Genomic DNA, 23,775 nt, shown 5'->3' with positions numbered 1-23,775 from the left:
AATGCTCCCACAGCAACAGGAAGTGATATAGTAAGCATTGCAATAAAGCTACCATTGTCATTTCTGTAGAAATTGCATTTTATAGTTTGATGTGAAATTGCAAATAAAAGAGATCAAACCACTTAAGGTTGAAGTAACTTTATTGGAGAGGGAAACTAAAAACAAGAGCTGTGAGTTGATGATCAACCGTCAGCTTAACATGATACACTACAAGACAGTTTGTGTGTGTGTGTTGGTGGGCAGGGGGGGCAAAGCCAAAAGGTCATCAATAGTGACTTCAAGAAATCTGAGGGAAGGGGGTGGGGGGGATGGTCAAGCGCCTCGGAAGAGGAACCCAATTCTTCCTACCATTTTTTTCTTTGTTATTAACATGCATAAAATACAACATTGAGGTGCTTTCTATTTTGTCCCCGGATTGCGATGCTTGTTGTGAACGCGCAAACAGCTTCCTACGCTAAAGTTTTTTTTTTGTGTTGCCAAACAAATCCTCGAACTTGATGATCATTTGCTTCTATGGTGCATGCGCCTCGTCAACTGTGGAGATTGGAGGGGAAAAAAACAAAAACAAACCAAGACTCCGCACGTCCTGTGGAACAAAACTTGCGCACGGGCAGGTCAAGGAGAGAACAGGGGCAGGCCGTGAAAAATTCTCTGGATTGAACAACCAAAAATAGATTCAAAGGAGGAAACAAACAAAAAAAAATTAAACCCCTTTCAGTCTGAAACCAAAGAAATGAGTCCCGCCCCCCGACCACCACCACCGGGACACTTTCTCCATCACATTGCATATTTTTGTGTCCATTCTTTCGCCGTTTTGGTGTACCTGCAAGGAGAGGCATGTAGCATTAGCAATGTTAGCATACAAACTCCACACGTGCAAAAAAAAATGTCATGCTCAACCCTCAGAGCGCAACGGGCATGGTTCAGTCATTGTCAGTGATAGAAGCGGGAGGTCAGCGGTGAACAGGACCAGTCTGCTCATTCGCCGGCAACCTCTCACTTCAAACGGATTGGACGTCTACTAGTGAAACTCATTTTAATTGACGGCTGAAGTATGACAGGACTTTCATGGCCTTTCTAAAATGACCTCTGGGTGCAGTGGTAGTCTTACTGTCATTAAGTTATTATGGAAAATAATCGTTTTTTAACATTTATGAATCGTAATTGAATCATCACGTGTCGAATCTCGAATCGAATCAATCGCGATATATATGGCGGAAAACAGACAAGACGAAAAAAGCAGTTCCTCCTCTTGCACGCCTCTTTAAAATAAACTGTTGTATTTTAAGCCAAAAGAACCGTTGTGTTTGATGGAACAATATGTCTATAGACCCCAATTACGTGACGTCACAACTCCGCCCCCCTGACTGGTGCTGCCATATTGTCCGTCAGCTCATTGTGTTTACATATTACCGCTACGTACATTCCTCCTATTATTGCGTGTTTTTCTGCTTGTCTAAGGAATCACCGCCTAGTAAACTAATCCAAAAACCTTCCTGACAATCGTTAACATTGATTAATCAAAATGGTGAAGGCATGTGTGGCGGTTGGTTGCAGTAACAGAGAAGATAAACTGTCATTTTAGTAGGTGCTGTGTGCCCATTGTTAAAAGGGCAAATCTCTAAAGCAGCACGGTTTGTTTATCTCGGTCCATGATGCGTTTGTGTCGACAGCGGCGAAAACATCAATATGATGCCAAAACGATCGCAGACATCATCAGACGGAGACTACGAAGCTCGTCGCCACGGTCGCACAGCAAGAATGTGAGCGCAACAACAGGTGTTGTGCCAAAAAAATAGCCGCCCTGCCTGAAATGCTCCCCCAGACGGGAGCGCCCACACGGAAACGACATTCTTGTACCGTGAATATGTATTATTTTACTCTGCTTGAACTAATAAATGTCATACTTGTTTGATTGTCATTGGGACATGGTCATGAAAACCTGTAGACTATTACATTTCTGTTCAAAGGTGGTTATGTGGCCCAGTCCACGATTTGTTACTAAAATACAGTACTAATATTTTGTGTAATTTAATTATTTAAAACTGATCTTACAGTCATAAATCCATTACTGTAATGACTGCATGAAAACATTTGATGTTTTTACGTCAATAAAGCGTTGTAAATAAGCGCTCCTGTCAGGTGGGGACATTTCACGCGGGGCAGCTATTTTTCAGCACACACCGGCCCTTTGGTCGATCAAGTTTCATTTTACAATCGTGACAACGGTGACGCTCAGCTGACCAAATGTCGGTTTATAGTCTGGTTGGTGCCGATTTTGGGTACCAGACTCCTCATCCTGACACAAACTGGCGTATGATTGGAAATTTTGTGGTCTCAGGACGAGCTCTGACGCACGCGACGGGACCGGACCGGACGGGAGGAAACATCGGCTTGGGCATCAAATATGGATCTGGCGACCGGATCGACCGAAGCATTTCCAAATAACTGCTTTTATGCAACTCATCCAACGAGTTTACAGAGTCTGAAAGCACAGGGGCTTTCATAATTTGCAAGTGAATCCACCTTTAGAAACTACGATCATTGACAACACGGACACAAAATGACGGACAATATGGCAGCACGATACAGCGATCAGGTTATTGTGTGACGTTGGTGATTGGGGTCTATATGCTGCCTTAGCAGATTCATGGCGCATTAAGCCCACAAAACTTTAATTTGTCCGTTTTACCCTGGAAACCCCTGTTTAAAGACTTCGCGCAACTGCTTTTGTTTCAATCCAGCCATAAAAAGAAGGCAATTATATTAATCAAAATGACATTTTTATCTTTGAATCATTAATTGATGTCTAATATTACTTAAAAAAAAAAAAAAAAAACTTTAAAAAATTATTCACTCGCATATTTTAAACTTTTAAACCAATGTCACAATGAAAAAAATGGAGTCCATAAAAAAAGTCACGGATATCTACCTCATAACTATCGATTAATTGTATTTTTTGGTACTGTCGCATTTTCCCTAATATGTTAGATGATAAAAAATTGATCCAAACGAAGAAAAATTGAAAAAAATAAAATGTTTAAAAGGGTAAATATATGAAAAAGAACATCTCGACCACTCCTTGATGTCTGCATCGCGACCCTTGTTATATGACCATGTTTCACCCATAAAATCCTCCAAAAATCCGGCTGTGGCCATTCACATCTGTGTCTTGACACTCGGTGATACCTGCTACATGGAGTTTTTGGATCGAAACGAGGTAAGTAGGCGACAATATCTCTTTAAAATCATGATGTCTTTAATTCGAGAAAAATCGTGATTTTAAGCTTTCCAATGATGTATTACACATGCATATCGGACAATTTTGAAATTTGGTCAAGTCACCTGAGTGTTTTCCAACATATACAATATATATATATATATATATATATAATATATTTATGGCAGAAAACAGACAAGGCAGATTTTTTTTTTTTTTTAAATGCCCTCCTGTTTAAAATTTTTCTTCCCCCAGAAAATTGAGATTTTAAGCTTTCCAATGATGTATCACACATGCATATCGGACGATTTTGAAATTTGGCCAAATTAAGTGTCTGAGAGCGGAACTTCAAGTCACCAGAGTGTTTTCCGCCATATATCAGTGACGTTCCAATACATTTTTTTTTTTTTTTTTTTTTAAATTCGTGTTCAACAGTTTCATACGCCAGAGTTTTTCATTTTTGACATCGCGTGATGATTTAGGCACATTACTTTTTAATCACCCCGTATACTAGGGTGTGTCAAGAAATAAAAAGTTGAGAAATGAGAGGGGGCCCTATGTTTTCAAGTTGTCTTATGATATACTTGATCATGATCAAAAGCAAAAAAATAGTTTTGACTTTATTTACCTACCCCCTTTTTTGATTTGGAAAAAAAAAAAAAAAAAAAAAAACAACCCGCATATTTTGGGCGTTTTTGCATTTTTTGACCATTTCCGCCTAAACCCTGTTTTTTCATATTTGTATTTTTTATGCAATATTTATCATCTCCATTTAAAACCAAATATTTACTACAGTTGAAAATGGTCCCTTTAAAAATAAAAAATGGTCCTTTTAAAAATTAAACTTATTTAGTTTCCAATAAAACTTTTACTCTTCTAACATGCCAAGACATGCTGCCAGCCATCACAGGTCATTAGGAGAACACTTTGTACTCGAACATATTTAAGAACATAAGGGCAAGCTCCTAGCTAGACTGAAGGCGATTGTCTCCTTCATAATTAATGTGTACTTCCCCTGCTGGTTCCAAGTAAAGGTCAACAACAGCTGGGTGGATGGTCCAAGGAATGTCCTGTTTGAGCTGTCCTGCCTCCGCACCCAGCCCAAGGTGGTGCAGTTGACCGTCATGCCGACTGTCTGGTCCTCTGCATGGTTTGCTCACTCTGAGGCAATCCTGGTGACCAATTCATGCCCCCTCTGTTCCAGGCGAAGTTTTCCAGAGCAGTCCAGGCCACCTGGATTTTCCGTTCTATGGACTTGTCTGTTATGGTGACCGGGGGACTGAATTGAGCATTTGCCCTCTACCAACAGCCCACCAACTCCACCCTGACATCCTTGACTGGCTGGTTGATGCTGTAGTTCCTCCTATCCACCCCATCCTCCAACAGCCTCTTTTCCTGCAGGTAGATGCCATGCCTCAGGACACCCCGGAGGGTAGGGAGCTCAGTTTGTATCATCGGTTCTCCTGGACCTGTCACATCAGCCAGACTAGTACCAGCCTCATGCCTGGTCTTGGGACCCATCTCAATAGGAGTTATCAATAAAAAGGTTCAACAGTTCAATTCAAATACAGTGGGGAGAACAAGTATTTGAGACACTGCCAATGGGAAAACCCACTGGCAGTGTATCAAATACTTGTTCTCCCCACTGAATGTTCGGGTACAAAGTGTTCTCTTAATGATCTGTGATGGCCGGCAGCATGTCTTGGCATGTTAGAAGAGGAAGTTTTATTGGAAACTAAATAGGTTTAATTTTTAAAAGGACCATTTTTTTATTTTTAAAGGGACCATTTCAACTGTAGTACATATCTGGTTTTAAATGGAGATGATAAATATTGCATAAAAAATTACATATCTGAAAAAACAGGGTTTAGGCGGAAATGGTCAAAAAAAAATGCAAAAACGCCCCAAAAATGTTTTTTTTTTTTTGTTCCAATCAAAAAAAGGGGTAGGTAAATAAAGTCAAAACTATTTTTTTGCTTTTGATTATGATCAAGTATATCATAAGACAACTTGAAAACATCGGGCCCCCTCTCATTTCTCAACTTTTTATTTCTTGACACGCCCTACTGTATAGTTTTTTTTAGAATTACAAAAATATGCATCACATGGAAAACTACTTCAACAATTATAATTTTACCCCCCCCAAAAAATTAAAAATACTTTTCCATATTAAAAAACAATTGAATAATTTCCCTCCAATTCTACTTTAATATGCATATTTAATAATTGAAATATCATTGTAAAACACTTTTAATTAGAATTTTAAAAAATAAAACATATATATATATATATATATATATATATATATATAGAACTTTTCCATTATGCTAATATTAGAAAATAAATCATTGGAGTTTTCTTCACTGACTACAAAAATATGATATAATGTAAAATATTTTTTCATGATGACGAGGTAAAAACCTGTCTTAAGAGACTAATGAGTGGCGTATATTGCGCTCCTCCCTAACCGGTGTTTAGGATGTGCTTCAAACTAGACTGCATTCCAGCTTGCTTGTTTTGAAACACATGGTAAGATTTTTCTCATCTTGGCAATGGTGCTTTAGCCTTTAAAAGGTCTACCGGGTCATCGTCACACACCCCATGTAATTCTTAGCGTAGCATTTACCTGTTCCTTATTTATTTTACAGACGAAAACAGTTTGAGCATTCGTTGACAATGACGAACACATTTTTAAAGAACTAAGAAGTATTTTCACCCAAAAGCCTAGAACCAAAGTGCTGCCAAAAACAATGCTGTTGGTAGGGGCGATATTCCCATCAAAGTCAAGGCATTGACATTCAAATCAAGTTATAACTAGCTCATTTCAAACCCATTTTTAAAAGATGCCATCTGCTATTCACTCTGTGCCATTGACGGCAGGAGACGTCCAACCCATTTCAAGTAGGAGGGTCTGGCAGCATTCATTCATTGGCTGACACGCTCCCACTTCAAATGGACTGGACGTCTATAAGTGATAAACAATCCATTTCAACGATTACACGCCTATTATAGTCATCTCGGGAAGCGCGCCTCCTTTTTAGCTGCCAGCCACCTCGAGCAAGCTGACTGACCAACGGTCAGAAATTAGCAATAGCCACGTTAGCTAGGGCTCCAGACTGTAACCAAATGGTTGCATTTTACAACTAAAATTAGAGCTAGTACAAATAGACTTTTCCTCTACTCGCACATCCACGACCAGTCAGTCAGTTTCTCCTGGCAAACTCCTTCATGGTTAAATCCACTAGTTGGCAGTAATGTAACGAGCTGGTTTCCCAAGGAAAAATACAACAGAAGGAAAATGAGGTAAGTGGGCGATGTGTGGCGCGGGTTTTAATGGCGTACCGCACGCATGCTATTTTTAGACCGTGACGTTGCATCGTAAAGCGGAAGTAAAGTGGGACATTATAGACCCGCCCTGGCATAGAAGCAATGTTAGTTCTGCTACTTTTCTCCAGTAATCTTTCAAAAACGAACATGCTGATCACCCATTGCTTTTTTGGAACTTGTAGAAACGACTCTAGACATTACGACATATGAAATATGTTTTCTTCACAGGTCTCCCGAAAACAAAAAATCTGAGGACAAAATGTGAAGAATTAATCAACTTCCGCAGATGTTTTAACGCCAGCTAGGTGAAGCCATTCACATTTCATATGCAGTAAACATTTTGTTGGGTTGGCATGCTCCTTCAGAGGACAAAGCCTTTTTGATATTTTTAACTTTTTTAGTGTGACATTGTGCCGTGCTGCTTCTGTCTGACAATGAATGACCTGAAAAGAATTAAAATGGTACTTGACTGCCAGTTACCTTTTCTGTTGTATAAAAAAAAAAAAAAATAAAAAATAAAAAAACTTTAGTGAGGGGGAAGTGTAAATAAATGATAGAATTAAGATTTGTTATCAATGAAAAAAATTAAGTTTTCGTTGGCCGTCACTGAGTAGCATTTGCGATCACTACAGAAAACTAAATAACCCCCAAGAAATGTCAGAGACATAGGACAACCAGAGGATATAAGAAAGACAGGGAAAGGATAAAGTAGTAGTAAAGTGGTAAAGGATAGCTTGTTGAAACAGGAGAATGTCATTGTCAGTCGCGTCGATAAAAAAGCTAAGGCTACGCTTAGGTCGGCTCGTTTTTTTCGTCTTTCAGCCTTCGACACTCAAACCATCTCTAACTGAACATTTACATGTTCTTCCACAACTTTGCCAGTGAATTTGGCACCATGGACATCATTTTCGGAGAGAATTGGTAGGTTTAGCTCTGTAAACATCTCCTTCGTACACGATTTCCATTCATTTCCTATTAGGGACAAACGGTGGCGTATCCCCCCTTAGCAAAAGCAGCTAATGTCATGAATATTAATGAGCGGAAGTGACGTGTTGCTTGCGGTACGCCATTAGGGTAGCAGGAAACACTGACAGCATTTGCGAACAGTGGTGAAAAGGACAACAATAAGTGACTACTTTCTTTCCAACGAATGAGGCCGATAAGGGGAAGTCCAACAAAGTGGCTAGACACACGGGAGGCGATGAGGGATGGCGAAATGCAAAAGTCCACGCCGCTGAACTGAACTGAACGCCATCACTAGTCTCTGATTAGCGACTAATTTGGAGGGCATTTTAAAATTGGTCTTTTCTGAGTGCCAACAACTTCCCATACCGTCGCATTTCGATTTATGTCCCAGAACCCATGCCAAGAGGTATCACAAAGTATGTGCTGGTCGCACATTGCTAAAATGATAGCTCCTCTGTGTTGACAAAGTGTGGCATGTGGATGTCAATTCCCGGGTTGGCTAGGGACCTCGCAGGTGATTTGTCGATCAATAGATCCGGTGCCGATTGGTTGTAGTGCCAGGTGACGGCGACAGAAATAGAAGAAAATTCCCATGTTAACCCAATTTCCAGGCAGTGTACTGGTCAATGTCAAAACTAATGATAGGGTATATAGATTCATAGGGATTTATTATGAAGGTATTTATTGCTTAAAGTGTGAAAATTAGAGGAAATTTTTGCATGTTGATTTACAGCGAGTGCTGCTGAATCTTCAGCATGTGCCCCTAAAAGTTCGGGGTCACTGTGCTCCTTGTAAAAAAAAAAAAAAAAAGTTAGTCTGGAGCCCTGTTAGCATACAGTTTAGACACGTGCAAAATAAAAAGGGCCTCCAGTCATGCCCAAAAACTCACAACACTGTCCCAAATCTCAAAGGCCTAGTTAACTCATTGGCTGCCGTTGACGGGGAGAGACGTCCGAGCCTTTTAAAGCCGGAGGCGAGCGTTTGCTCCTACTATTAGTAAACTCATTTGAATTCACCACAGACTGACAATTGGACGTCCGTCAACATCAACGGCGCCGAAAGACTGTACGCGCGTACTCAGTTTTTTTCCGTTCAACATGACAATCAATGTGAGCAGCAGCCAAGATGCAGCCTTCACATCTTACCCCCCACCCGCCTCCTTAACAGGGGCTTTAAAGCATGGCGTACTTGGCCGTCCACTCCTGAGCTAGTTTATTGTACCTGTGAGTCCAAAATGAGCATTTACTCAGGGTTTGGGTCTGTCTGTCTGACCCCCCCCCCCCAATCCCCCAACTTACTTGGAGCTATCTGTTTTGTAGACTCGTGCGATCTCTGGCACTAGCGGATCATCTGGGTTGGGGTCGCATAGCAGCGAGCAAATGGAGAGAAGAACTAAAGCCAGACAAAAAACAGAAGCTGTCAGTTATTGCGTCATGTCACATAACGTGGGAATGAAAGTTCACCTTTGGAAATGGTAAGTGCTGGAGACCACTGTGATCTGAGAATGTCCAGACAGATACTGCCGTTACTGTTAATATTTGGGTGGTAGATTCTCGTCGTGAACGCCACCTGCGAGACAAAAAAGCAGGTTACAGGCGCTTATTGTTTAATCGTTTTGTTCTCGTCACGCGATGGTTGCCCATACATACAAGTCAAAATTCAACGCATGTTAAATAAAAACGAGCGCGGCAATTTTCTCGGCTGCAATGTATCGCCGGGTGCGCACATTTGTGCTAGAGGTTAGATCGGAACTAAAAAAAAAAAAAAAAAAAAAAAAAAAAAAAAACAGCTCAACCCAACCCGTCCTGATTAACTTGATTTGCAGGCCCGAAAAAACCCCAAATTTTGTGTTTTATTTGTAGGCGAGAGCCTGAAAAAAAATTACGAAATTTTATGTTAATTTTTTGAGGACTCAGGAGGAGGAGGAAATACGTGGATGCGATGCGTGGTTGAGTTTTGTATGTAGGCCTGTCGCGATAACAAATTTTAGTGTGCGATAATTATTCTCATAAATTATTGCGATATGCGATATTATTGCGCCCCCTCCCAATTTTTTTAAAACCAATTTACAATAACACAGTGAGAATACATTATATATTAATAGATCAAGTACACCCATTTAAACGAGATAAATATTTACTCTGAAATTCAAAAATACTTTTTAAGAAATCACAACTAAAACAATAGACCATGCCTCAAGTAAAAAACAACAATATTGACAGCGCACAGAAACAGAATAAAATGAGTTTAAAAAAAAAAAAAAAAAAAAAAAAAAAATTCCACTCAATGACTTAAGCATTTAGGCAAATGAAAACTTTCCCCGTCATAACTTCTGCAGTGGTGTTCCATAGGGATGCAACAATACAGTTAAGTCACGGTTCGGTACGATTTTTGATACGGGGGGAAACAATTTTCGATCCGATTCAATACATTTAATGCTCTGTTAAAAAAAAAAAAAAAAAATTGTTTCGGTTTTTTTGTTGTTGCTAACGAGCAAAAATTAAATTGCCATCATATAAACATGCATTTTAGTGCATAATATTTATGTGCTTCTTACTGATCTGAAAAAATTTTGTATAAAAGTGCTGAGAACAATCTTTACTGTTTGTAAAGTGAGGCAGAGCACACTGTTGACTGCTACAGCTCTCTTAGCAGCTGGGTTTACTACGTGAGCAAGACATCCTATTTGTGGTCCGAATCCATCTGTGTCACATACTAAATTAACAATATTTGCAACATTATCTATAGTCACTGGTATGGATTGATTTGGCCTTCCTAACTTCCATCGATGTAGTATATGGACTATGTGTCCCATAATCACTCTGGGCTCACGTAGCCAATGGCATGGGACGTAGCACATCTAGTTTGCCATTTCATTATATCTAGTGTGTGGGCGCATTAAAAAAGTTAGCAAGCGCCGCTGAAGTCACGTCTGCTCATTACTACACAACACCAGCATATGACAATCGACTTTCATAAACCGGACGAGTTTGAAGCACAGTGCTCTTAATTTCATTCAGCTGTTCGTTGTCAAAGCGAGGTTGTTCGTAGCAGCCAAGTCGGTAACAATGTTTTGGCGGACTTCGTTGTAAATATCCGTCATTGTGCTGAAAAATAGCCGCCCCGCGTGAAATGTCACTCCTGACGGGAGCACCCACACGTCAACAACACCGCCGTGCCGGTCCACAGTCACTCCGAGCACTGGCGTGGCCGGTATACGTTGAACAATAGGATATAATGGGAATGATTGGCTCCGGCGCTAGTTTTTGCCGGACCTGGAACGAAGATGCATTTTGCGCAGTTGGTATCGACGAATCCAAACTTTTAACAGCACGTCAGCCGCACGCGCGCAAACACGAGGCGATAAATCGCAGCGGAAAAATTACCGCCTTCATTTTTATTTATTGCGCGATAAATGGAATTATTGCATATTGCGACAGGCTTATTTGTGTGATCACATTTGTGACGATGGCTGTGCGTCAGGATAACATATTAAAGCCTGTCTTTTGTCACAAATTCTCCCAGTAAAACAAGACTAAGATGGATATTATTTGTGTGTCTGTTCCTTCAGGTGGATAGTGGATTTGACATTTTAATCGCTTCGAGTTGGCATAAAAAATTTTTTTAAAACGCGTTCTCAAAAAGAAATTCTCAATGTTTAAATAGTCTACATATTTTTATGATCATTATAAATGCATTTACACAACAAAATAACACTGGAAGAGTTTGTTAAATATATTTCTCGTATGAGAGCAAAGCGCCACATTCAGCACAGGTTTCTGTATAGCATCTTCAACAATCAATTTGAAGACTTTCCATAACCCGCTCCTACAACGGAGCATGCTTTTCAATTCCCCCATCTTTAGTTTGTTTTCAACTACTTGCTTCTTCATATCAAGGAGGAAATACCAGGATGCGGATCCGCGGAGGGCGCCAGCGCAGGAGGGGAAGATTAAAAAGAGGGCGGGGCCACGGCGTTCACATGCGGAGGCATTCACATCGCCTTCTTTGTTTTATCCAAATTATTTATTTTATGACAATTATTCCTGAGTTAAACATCCATATATCGTTTCAGTATAAATATATGAATATACAGTACATCACAAAAGTGAGCACACCCCTCACATTTCTGCAGATATTTAAGTAAATCTTTTCATGGGCCAACACTGACAAAATGACACAATGAAAAGTAGTCTGTGTGCGGCTTATATAATAATTTTCCACTCAAAATATAGCCATTAATAGACCCCTGGAAACAAAAGTGAGTACACCCCTTTGAAAATACGTACAACCCTAAATGTCCAAATTGAATACTGCTTGTCATTTTCCCATCAAAATGTCATGTGACTTGTTACTGTGTGTGCTGTCAGCATTGCTGCAGAGATTGAACAGGTGGGGGGGCAGGGTCAGCCTGTTAGTGCTCAGACCATACGCACATCAAATTGGTGTGACTCTTCTGAAGACGGTACACAAGAAAGCCCGCCCGTCTCATCAGACCATAAGACATGGTTCCAATAATCCATGTGCTTTGTTGACATGTCTTCAGCAAACTGTTTGCAGGCTTTCTTGTGTACCGTCTTCAGAAGTGGCTTCCTCCTGCGGGGACAGCCATGCACACCAATTTGATGTAGAGTGTGGCGTATGGTCTGAGCACCAACAGGCTGACCCCCCACCCCCACCTCTTTAATCTCTGCAGCAATGCTGACAGCACTCCTGTAACGAGTCACATGACATTTTGGAGGAAAAATGACAAGCAGTACTCAATTTGGACATTTAGGAATGTATGTTTTTTCATATGGGTCAGTGACGTGCGGTGAGGTTCATGGTTGGTGAGGCACTGACTCCTTTAGTGTCAGATTTCCAAATATATAAACCAAAAACGGTAGCTTATTCAATTGGCTACTGGTTATTTCATATCTCATCAGTATTCTTCACAAAACACGCACACACGGTACATATTATCGATACGTAAAAGTAAGAAAATAACATGCATTTGCCCCACACCCTCAATGTGTTGGTCGTCGCAATTCTATAATTCATGCAACATAAATGAGAGTAAAGAGTAGTGTACAAAGCCACAGAATTCAATTCTGACCTTTAGTGAAATATTCAGTTGTTTTTAAAACTTTTAATTCTGATACTTTAATCAATTTATTACAGATTGCTAAACAAAAAGTGTGAAAAGAAAAACAAAGAATATTTTATTTAAGGCCAAAATTTAGTTTTTAAATATTCTATTGTATTTTTCTTGGTCTAAGCTCTTTTTTTTTTTTTTTTTTTTTTTTTAAATAAGATTGAAATGAAAACTGTTTGTGCTCTTGCGCCTGTCCTTCACCACAAAAACCGGCATTACTTTGGAAGGGCATAGGTTTGGTATCAACATTCGTAGGGACGATATAACAGCATAACCTGCATGTAGGTACACTTTTTGCTGGGGACGGGACATTAATTAGACCAAACAGATTGGATGCAGGGGGCAAAGGGCCACATTTCTCATGTATATGAACCTAATTAATTAATAGGCAAAATGATCAATGCAAAATAAATCCTTATCTTCTGATAATAACTTTTACATGCATTGGTTCAGATGACACACTGTTCGATTCAAATCTTTGTTTTCAAAAAATACTAAAGAAACATTTTGAAAACTTCCCGAATAAATGTCTGGCTTTTATTAGCAAACATAAACATAATGAAAATAATTCACTTAACCCTTTAAGGTCTGGGCCTATTTTGTCTGATTTTGCATGCCTTTGAAGTTGCCTTTATATTTCAAAGACAGAATTGTTTACGATGGCCTGGTTTGGTCCCTTTTTTTGTGACACCTTGAACTTCATGTCCAAACTGTTGTTTCCTTCACTGACCAATTATAAATCATAATTTTGGGCCCAAAAAGACCAAAAATTCCAAAATCGTTTTGTCAAAATTTTTAATATTGATGTCCAATTGACAACCAAACATGCGTAACGAACCGTTTTGAAACTTTGTAATATTTATTCAACATGTTAGGATGAACATTCAACCAAAAAAATTTTAGAATAAATAGTCTTTTATTTGACAATTCAACATAAACAACAGGTATAGCCATAGGCGTTTTTTGCATTTATACATGCTCTAGTCAAAACAGGTTATATACAGCAGACCAAACAGTGAAGAACAGTGAAAAAATATACCATCTAACACAAAAAGTGTTTAGAGGCCATCTCTTTATGAGTTTAGGTATTGCGGCCCATCACCTGATGAAAACTATGTACACACAATCAAGCTTCTTGAACACACATTTATATACACAAATTGAGAAGACTGATTGTGGGGAAAAAAAATATATATATAACATTGGGGGGAAAAGTATTTTCAAAAATATTTACAATAAACAAGTTAAATTTTTTTCAGGCATGCCACTCCGAAAAGCAGTTTCGTCCTGGAATTAGACACAGGGCTACATCACAGCCCACACTTCCATGGGGTGTCGGTCCTCTTTCCACCCTTCCATTTTCATTTCACTTTACTTTCATTGTCACTATAAATATACATGAAACAAAAGTCAGTATTTATGAAAATAATAAAGTATAAAATAAAAATATATACAGCAATAAATAATAATGGAAATCTATATGTATGACAATAGAAAGAATACCGTAGCTGAATATGTGCTACATCCCTAATCTTCATATAGAAAGAAGACCACAAATTATACTTTGATCTGATATGCACATTTTATTATTACATACACAAACACGCACTTATATTGCATCAAAATTAACTTTGTCTTGCAATATCAAAAGAAACTTTTACAGCATTAAAAAAAAGAAAAAAAAAAAAAAAAGTGAGTTGGCTTACCTCTGCTCGTCGATGGCGTCACCCACGTGTTCAAATCCGTCACTATCTTCACTCGAGGACTCTTCCGAAGAAGACGATGATGACGAATTTGGACCACCCTCTTCCTCAAGTTGATCAAAAAGCACAATTGCTTGCGCTAAATTTAGTTTTCCGTTCATCCTCAAAGTCACACAAAGTCGCTCGCCCGCTTGCTTGATTCAAACGGCCGTCGCTCGCCCGTCGCTGCGTCAGAACACTCCTGCCTCTCGTTCGGTGGAACCTCGCACGGCAGTTATATTTATAAAAAAAAAAAAAAAAACGCATTTTGTGCTTCCACTGTGACTTCGAAAGGGTTCGTTTGATTTGTGTTTTTTTCATGGAGCTTCCGTTTTGAAAAAGGACAAGAAATTATGGAAATATAGACATAAATGATCCATGCAGCGTTTTAATGTTTTTTTGAGAGGACAATAAAACTATAAAACTTAAATGACAATATCTCACGTTTTAGTTGGTCGATTGACTTCAAATAACAACGAGAGTAAACCGCAACTTCCGCACTTTAAAACGAGACCAACCAACGGCATGTGGGTGACGTAATTAAAACGCGAGGGTGCTTCAAAGACGACGTGCGCTGAGGACGCGCCGGCGCGTCCTTCGACTCTCAAGGGTTAATAATGGTAGGGTCAATTCTATCCTTACAACATATGGAACTATTGAAAGATCTAAATTCTCTATATAACTGAACATTATATCATGCAAAAAAGGTAAGGTTGCTTAAAAGTTGGTGGGGACAATTTTAGCATCCTGAAAAGTTGGTAGTGTTATGTCCCTACCGTCCCTATGCAAACCTACGCCCTTTTTGTAAAAGTCCTCCTTATTTTCCTTTACTTTAAAAAAAAAAATCTCTCCGCCTCAATGGAGAGGATTGCTTCAATTAGCTCGTTCTGTCTTCTATTTGACAAGCCAGAAAACACAGTGAATGTGATCTAGCTAACCTTTCATCTTTCTCAGCAAAACCATGTAATCGTTCTACATATATGCCACGTTTAGAAGAGCTTACACGCTCATCGTTACCACGAAATGTTAACTCCTGTTTAGCTAGGATGCAGGTTGCATTAATGAGGTCTTTCAAACTCTTTTCTTTACCTTAGCATGGAGGATGCTACCGTTGAGCTTCCGCTGTTCGTCAAAGCCAAATCGATCCTTGAGCTTCCAAAAGTTTTTAAAGCAATCAGGCTTTGAATGTGAGTGGTCGAGCTCTCATGTTTGCTGAGGCTTCGTCGTAGTTTTTTAATGTCACAATATCTCGTGTTAGTCCAGACATTGGCACAAGTTGAGAAGAAAAGGCAGGGAAAGCAGCAAAGGCGATTTTTTGAAGGACAGCCACATAGCCAGTCTTTTCGGGTGTACCAGTCCGTTTGAAAAGCGCGAGTTATCTTCTGTCCCGTAGTTTGAAGCAAACCTTCTAGCTCCGGTGTTGTGTTAACCGCGTCCACATTTAACGGAAAGTCCAGTTTCACGTATGCCCCCTTGCAGTGCGGCAGAGTACTATCTGCCGCAGCATGTGCCTTTTCACTGCGGTTTTATGTCCCATCAGCAAAACTAAATATGTCGCTAACAAACGTTAAACTTTAAGGGATAAAGACATTAGCCAGAATGTGGAAAATCAGGTCAAATAAACGTATCTGGAAACATTATAACGGCGACATGCAGATGTACGGCAACCAGCACGCTCCAATTCCATGTATCAACCCAGTTTGTTATGGATTGCTCAATCAGAGGTGAGGCTTTACTCGTTGCTGCCGCACCTCTCGTTTCATTTCTTTATTTGAACAGGAAATAGGCAAATACAGCGATTTTGACTATAAAAAATGTTTGAAATGAGTCATACATACAGAGCAATGGACAAATATTCATATAAATTTGATGCTATAATTATTTTTTTGTCATGATGACAGGTGAGGCTCTGCCTCACCTGCCTCCCCTGACCGCACGTCACTGATATGGGTGTACTCACTTTTGTTACCATGGGTTTAGATATTAATGGCTATACAGTGGTATCTCGACATACAATCGCTTCGACACGATCTTTTCGACACCAGACGTAAAATTTGACTTGCCATTTGTTTCTACGTCCGACGAAATGCTCGAAATACGACGATTTATGACAGCGTTGCAATTTCATTGTTTTCCCGCAAGACGCACAAATGGCGGAATTTCTTGAGAGAAATAAACATGTGTTATAAGAATGTTAAAGCATGTGGTGGGAATAAAATGTTAGAGCATGTGGTGGGAAAAAAAAAAAAAGGTGAGGCTTACCAATGGAAAAATATGAGCATGGGGTGCGCGTCCGTGAACTGCTTGACAATACTCAGACATCCGTTTGCCAATCTTTATAAGTAAAAGTGACAACCATTGCCAAAGAGATCGCCAGCTTCATTGGGTTTTTAATTACATTTCAGAACTTGTGCAAAAAAAAAAAAAAAATTCCGCCAACAGCCCGCAAAAACAGGACGCTAAAAGTGAAAGGAATATCTCAACTGCACTCTCTCACTCTGCCGTCAAGCCCTCGGTGAATTCAGGTACACGATACAAAATACGACTGCCGCATTAGAATCAGATGTTACATTATTACAGGTATCATTATTATTATTACTACATTTGGTGTAGGTTTTCAGGCTCTGGAAGGAATTAATGGAATTTTAATGTTTTCTAATGGGAAAATCCTGCTCGACACACGACCATTTCGACTTACAAACAAGGTTCTGGAACGAATTAACTTCGTATGTAGAGGTACCACTGTATTTTGAGGGGAAAATTAACCATTATATAAGCTGCACACAGACTACTTTTCATTGTGTCAAAGTTTCATTTTGTCAGTGTTGTCCCATGCAAAGATATACTTAAATATCTACAGAAATGCGAGGGGAGGAGTGTACTCACTTTTGTGATACACTGTATATTTATTTAAACAAAAAGGTAGTGGAAGAGAAGTCTGCCCGGCCGGAACATAAATAATTGACATTTTGGGCCCGATCAGACCCGAATTAAGATCTATGCTCCAATGAGTGCGCGCGCGTGCACTCCAGTTACTGACACTACTTGTATGACGAAAAATGTCTTTTTCCCCCCTCTGAGTGCAAAGCTGACGGTTAGAGGCTTAACGAACGCACTTCCGGTGAACATTTCAAAATAAAAGCATGTTATGTTCAACAATTGAAATGTAGATTTCTGGAGTCAATCTCACATACTGCAGATTCTACAGTAAGAATTGCAACCATTAAGAAAACCTGATTGCCAATGAATAATTGGGCTTCAAATTTGCTAACGTGCATTTTGGATCAAATCAAACACTTTTGATAGGCTGTGATTGGCAGAAAACAAAAATGGCATTGGGTTTCTCACCTATTTCATATTCTGCCCTTAGCTAGCTTTCAAATGACTCCTCATGCATTGTGTGTTTTTTAAATGATTATTTTAAATGATAGTTTGTCATAGACTTCATGATGTATTGACAGGACACAGGGCCACTTCATAGGGGGCCTATCTCGGTCAAAGCTGACTGAGTGCCATCTTGAGGATTTATTGTCATAATAAACAAATACAGTACTTATGTACTGTATGTTGAATGTATATATTCGTCCAAGTTTTATTCATTTTTTTTTAATGTATTGCCAAAATGTATATGATCGGGAAAAATTATCGAGAATGATTGGAATTGAATCGGGAGAAAAAAAAGAAAAAGAAAAAAAAAAAGCAATCGGATCGGGAAATATCGGGATCGGCAGATACTGAAACTAAAACGATCGGGAGCAAAAAAACATGATCGGAACAACCCTAGTATGTGAGATTACCTCCAGAAATCTGAAGATGACATGCTTTTATTTTGTAATGCTTACCGGCAGTACGTTTGCAAAACCGCTAACCGTAAGCTTTATGCCCAGTAAAAAAAAAAAACAGTGCTGTTCGCTTTTCGTCATGCATGTGGTGTAGGGCTGTCCCAAACGACTAATTTTCTCCCGATTAGTCAGCCAACTATTTTTACGATTAGTCGACTAATCTAATAATTAATTAATTTATTTATTTATTTATTTTTCTACTAATTTAGCAATGAAATTTTTGTTGACGCTTATCAATTCACAAAAAACATTTTGGAACACTCAAATTATTTATTAAAGTACAAATAAACACGTAAATAACAATAATAAATCACAAATAAACAATGAGTTCAAATGCTGATAGAATTAATTAGTGTAGCATCCCGATTGAAAAGATGGTCTCTTAAACTGATGGTTTACAACTTTTATTCCATCCTTGATGTAAACACACCGTAAGAGCTACGGTGCACACAAATAAAGCAACACAATTAGAAATTAACAAAAACTTTTCACCTTTTTCCTTTTAAACCTTATTTTTATATCAATGAATTGCCTATATGAATTGCCTTTACCTTATTACCTTATCATTGACAATCTCTCCCTTGAGTGCAATGACTGTATATACTGTATATATTTATGACCTTTTAACCTTATATAATTTTCTATACATTAAAATAAACCATAACATGAAATAAACCTTTCAATTAGCATTAAGAACAATACTAATAGCACTTATAGGCCCATTGTCAATGAAACATTATTATTTAGTAAGGCGACAGCACCCTCTGGTGTACAAAAAATGAAGGGAAAAAAAATTACAAACTGCGTGGAGGCGCTTGAGTTGTTTATTCACGGCTGACGCGCAGCCAAGCTTGGCACTGAACAGACAGGACAGAAGAGTGTACTCTCCTTTGTTTCTTTGAAATAAGTCAATGTTTTGGACACTCTGGTGCGCTTTTTTTGGCTTTGTGCCGCTTTCCCCGCTTGCAAACAGAGCATCCGACATTCTAACTTTCCACGCATATATTTTTTTAACCCTTCATTAACCGTCGACGGGATGTTGTGCTCGTCGACGGATTTACGTCATCGATGACGTCGACTATGTCGACTAGTCGGGACAGCTCTAATGTGGTGTAAGTAATAGATTTTTTTTTTTTGGTGTTTGCATCGTTTGCATTGCTGTAATCCAGTGAGTTTTCATGTTTGAAGTGTCACATTTTAACAGCAATTTTGCGTTGTGGAGAAGGCAAATGTTTTATAGCAGGCTAAAGTGGTGAGTACATTGTCATTTTTTCCATTAGCCTCAAGGTTGCAATGCTAACGTTTTACAGTGTTTAATATAGACGTGTTTCCTTATTTTGCACGTTATGTACTTTAATTATATGTCCTGCTGATGGCCAATAAACATCTGTGAAAGGAACTTGAGTTTCATATGCAACCAACACGCACGTGTGCCCGAGTGTACGCATCACATGCGGCTATAAATCGCAGCTGGGAAAATAACAGCCCTCATTTTCATTTAGGGTGCGATAATTTGACTTATTGCATATTGCGACAGGCTTATGATTTGTTTTCTTATCTTGGCAATAGAGAATATTCAATGTTGCTTTAGTCGTTAAAGGTATGTCCTGGGTGGGTGATCATCATCTACTAAATGTAACTCAAAACATTAGCACAGCATTCACATTAGCACGGCGAGCGTCTTAAAGTCAGACATTTTTTTTTTTTTTAATAAACGCAGTTGTTGCCATCCATAATGAAAAATAAATTGTACCATTTTCATGGTCACCGCATTATCATCACCAAATTGGCATTGTCCTTGTACACGCTACATTATGTGCTCATCTGTCAAATGTTCATTCCAAATTGTTCGGGACCGCAATTTATTTTTGGAGTAAAACTTTTTGAGTCATCATCAACTAAAACAATACGAATGCATTTTGAAATGTCTAAAATATGACTAAGACAAAAAACAAAACGGCTGCCAAAAACAACATTGTTTGCAATATTACGATAAGCGTCAATGGACACATTTTACACTTGTAATAAAAATTGGATGACGTTACCTTGGGTGGTTTGAAGGGATAGTCTGTTGGAAAATGAATAGTCAAGAAGAAAACACCTCCCTGATATGGACTGTCACTCTGAAAGGACACCAAATTTTTAAACCATCTAACAAAACTATACGTACTTGTAAAATAACACAGACTTGCTACTTACAGGGCCCATAATTGTTGCTTGCCAGTGAAACACTGCGGAAAAGAAAAAAGTTAGCGTGACATTTTGTGCTCCGGGACACGCCGATGAAAACTCACTGTCGTCGCCCACTGGGCCGGCCGAACACTGTGCGGGCGGGTCGCGAGCCAGGTCGTGAAGCTCCTGAAACGGGATTCCCATAATAAACGTCAACATTCGACAGTCGGACGCTAAGCCACGCGCTGTGTTGCATTTATGGTTCTGTTTTACATTCATATTCGCGTCTCACAGACATCGATACTAGCGTCGGTCCCTAAAATGACGTCATTGGTATCGTCGAGTACTCGCTAAAATAAAAAACTGGGAACCTCTTGGTACCTCACGATACGATATGAGATACAAAGCTCATGATAACGATCTGATGATAAAAAGATTATCGATACATTGGTCAAGCCAATCATTCTAGAATATTATACGAACAACTAATAAACAGAAAAACAAGCTTTTGCTGTTAATTGGAATGAGTTTGTCACTAGTAGACGTCCAATCCATTTGAACTGGGAGGGTGGCAGCGAATGAACGAAAACGGATTGAACGTCTATGGCCGGTAGTGGCAGTCAATGCCAGGCTATAAGGTAATTTTGAGCCATTTAAGGTCATTTACCTGTTGATTTTCAGTTACTTCCTTTTGATTTTGGGGTATTTTATGGGTCTCTTCCTGTTTATTTTGAGTTACAGAACAGGAAATGACCTGGGAATCATCAGAATGAATAGGCAGTGACTCAAACTCAACAGGAAATTACCTGTAAATGCCCTAAAATGAACAGCAAGTGACCTGTAAATGCCCTGAAAATCAGACAGAATGACTGAATGCTCCAGTTTCGAATGAACGAACGTTCCAAGTCTAAACGGATTGGGCGTCGAGCACCGGCAATGCAGCCTTAGAGTTAACTGAGACACTATTATGGTGGAAGATTTTGGTAGCTAAGACATTGACACCTTTTCAAAACGATATCTCGATATGTCACCGTTTCGATATTTTGTCACACCCCTAACGTGTACTGTTACTGATACTTTCCAACCGCTGGTCGACCTACTCAAGATGGCCGCCGGCGACAAAAAAAGTGCGCTTGTCACCCCTGCCCAGATGATTATGATAGCTGTCCAATTGCCCTTCTGCGAATTCTAATGAAGAGTTAATCAGTGGTAGATGTCCAGTGTATTTGAAGCAGCATGGTGGTAGCGGATAAATGTTCAATGGCTGCCATACCTCCCACCTCTAATCGATTGGACGTATGATCTGAAAACAAAGTTTTTAAACATGTAGTTCCTAATTTATTACCATTAGACGTACAAGTTGAAGGGGGAAACCGGCAGCAAATGAATTCATATAGATTATTATGGCTACATTTCAAGTAACAGTGGGGCAATTACTACTTTTGAATTCATGCGATTAAAATGAGTAGCCACTGCTCAGCCCAATTCAAGCCAGTTGAGACTAAAATATGGAATCCGCATTGTATTTTTAGACCTTCAGCTATTTTAATGTGTAGTGCCGCAAATAGTTGGCTTGGCTGGAGGCCCCACCCGGCCTCCTCGACTAGACTAATCACACACATAATAAATACATACATACAATACAGTATATGTATATATAATTACCTGGTATTTGTACGAACATAAGCCATTTTGTCATTTGAAAATCCATCTAGTGTCGCCATGTTGAGAGTAATCACATCGACATCAACATACCACAGTCATGTTTCACTCAAGACGCTTTTGACGTGAATTATGACTCACGGTTTCTGATTAAACGCCGCCTATGCCCGTTGTAAAATCGGCTTAAATGAGCTACGACACTAAAGCCAAACTAATATCAGACTTTATGACAATTTTAGCCCAACGTGTGTTTATATAAGCGCCGTGCCATTTCGGGGCCCTCCTGAGTCACTAGCTAGCTTACGACACAAACGCCAAGATATTTTTATTTATTTAAGACGTTTGGAACAAAGTTGTCGAGAATACAGTAGATGTGAGAGTTTTTTTCCCATAAATGTCGGTCAAAAAATAAATAAAAACATAAATGAAGAAAGACGCTCATGTTTCACGGCATAATGTTTGGGCTACCCGGGGAAAGCAGGGCTAAGGCTAACGAGCTAGCACGGGCTAACGAGCCAGCGGTTGGGGTGTCACACCACAAAACGTCACCTTGTTAATCCGTTTCAATGCCATCCTTTCGTCGGGTTGCCGCCGCCGGTGGTGGTGCCGATGGTTCTAGCCGATCCGAGCGTCGAAGGCCGGCCGTGTTACGCCGGAATTTTGGGGCCTCCGCTCCGAATCAAGTGTCGTCCAAAACACGACGCCCGAGGCCTTCTCTTTCCCAGCGAGCACACACAATTAGCCCAAGAAGCTAAAAAGCAATTACGTAGGCGCCCGAGGAAGGGGGGGAAAAGAAAGAGGCGAACAGGGAAAAAATCCAAACCGGTGAGATTTGTGGCAGTTTATTTCATTCTTCACCGCCTAATCGTCGTCCCCGTCAAATAGCGCGTCCTCGGGATAGAGGTGGTCACCAAACGGGAGGGTGCGGACCGCAAAGCTTCCCGTGTCGAGTCGATGTCCTGAGCTGCGCTAACTACCACTAGCCGCCTGCCTCGCTGCATGCGAGCGAGCCTTTATGACGTCACTCACAAGGGGCGGGCCGACTCATCCGAACGATTGCCTTTTTTTGCTAACAGATATCGTAGAATACCTAGATGTAGGATACATGCCGTAAGCGAATAGGAACAAGCGTCGTCATTTGTCGGCCATTTTGCGTCGGGGCAACCCCTCGCAAAAAGTATGGAATCACCAGTCTCGGAGGAGCACTCACTCAGACATTTTATCATTTAGAACAAACTCAGATAAAAAGCTTGAAAAAAAAATAATTAGTTCAAAAGGGCAACTCTTTAGCATTCAGAAACACTAAAAGAAATAAGCATTGTGGTGGTCAGTAAATGTTACTTTTATAGAGCAAGTGCAGCGAAATATATATGGAGTAACTCCATTCTGAGGGGAAAAAATATGGAATCATGAGAAACAAAGAAATAACAATCAAAACATATCTCTAGTATTTAGTAGCACCATCTCTGGCTTTTATGAGAGCTTGCAGTCTCTGAGGCATGGACTTGATGAGTGACAAACAGTACTCTTCATCAATTTGGTGCCAACTCTCTTTGATTGCCATTGCCAAATCATCCTTGCAGGTCAGAGCCTTGCTGTGGACCATTTATTTCAATTTCCACCTCAGGTTAACAGTAGGGTTGAGATCTGGGCTATTTGCAGGCCATGAGCCATGACATTGACTGGGATGAGTCTTTCTCCAAGGCATGC

At 39.7% G+C, this 23,775-nt stretch overlaps 1 protein-coding gene across 1 annotated transcript; it reads right to left on the bottom strand.

Moving 5' to 3' along the window:
* Positions 1-122: 122 nt before the first annotated feature.
* LOC130930951 (ubiquitin-conjugating enzyme E2 D3-like) lies at positions 123-23,077 on the bottom strand. Its single transcript, XM_057859313.1, has 7 exons — positions 22,615-23,077; positions 20,526-20,589; positions 20,431-20,462; positions 20,277-20,354; positions 8,977-9,082; positions 8,812-8,905; positions 123-823 (listed from the first exon to the last, which is right to left on the bottom strand). Exons 1-7 carry the CDS (start codon positions 22,636-22,638, stop codon positions 778-780), a joined length of 444 nt encoding a protein of 147 aa, XP_057715296.1. The 5' UTR covers positions 22,639-23,077; the 3' UTR covers positions 123-777.
* Positions 23,078-23,775: the final 698 nt, after the last annotated feature.

This window comes from Corythoichthys intestinalis, chromosome 15, assembly GCF_030265065.1.
Source record: "Corythoichthys intestinalis isolate RoL2023-P3 chromosome 15, ASM3026506v1, whole genome shotgun sequence".
NCBI classification, from domain to species: Eukaryota; Metazoa; Chordata; class Actinopteri; order Syngnathiformes; family Syngnathidae; genus Corythoichthys; species Corythoichthys intestinalis.
The sequence above is the reverse complement of the archived record's forward strand: the minus strand, read 5'-3'. Positions and strand labels throughout refer to the sequence as shown.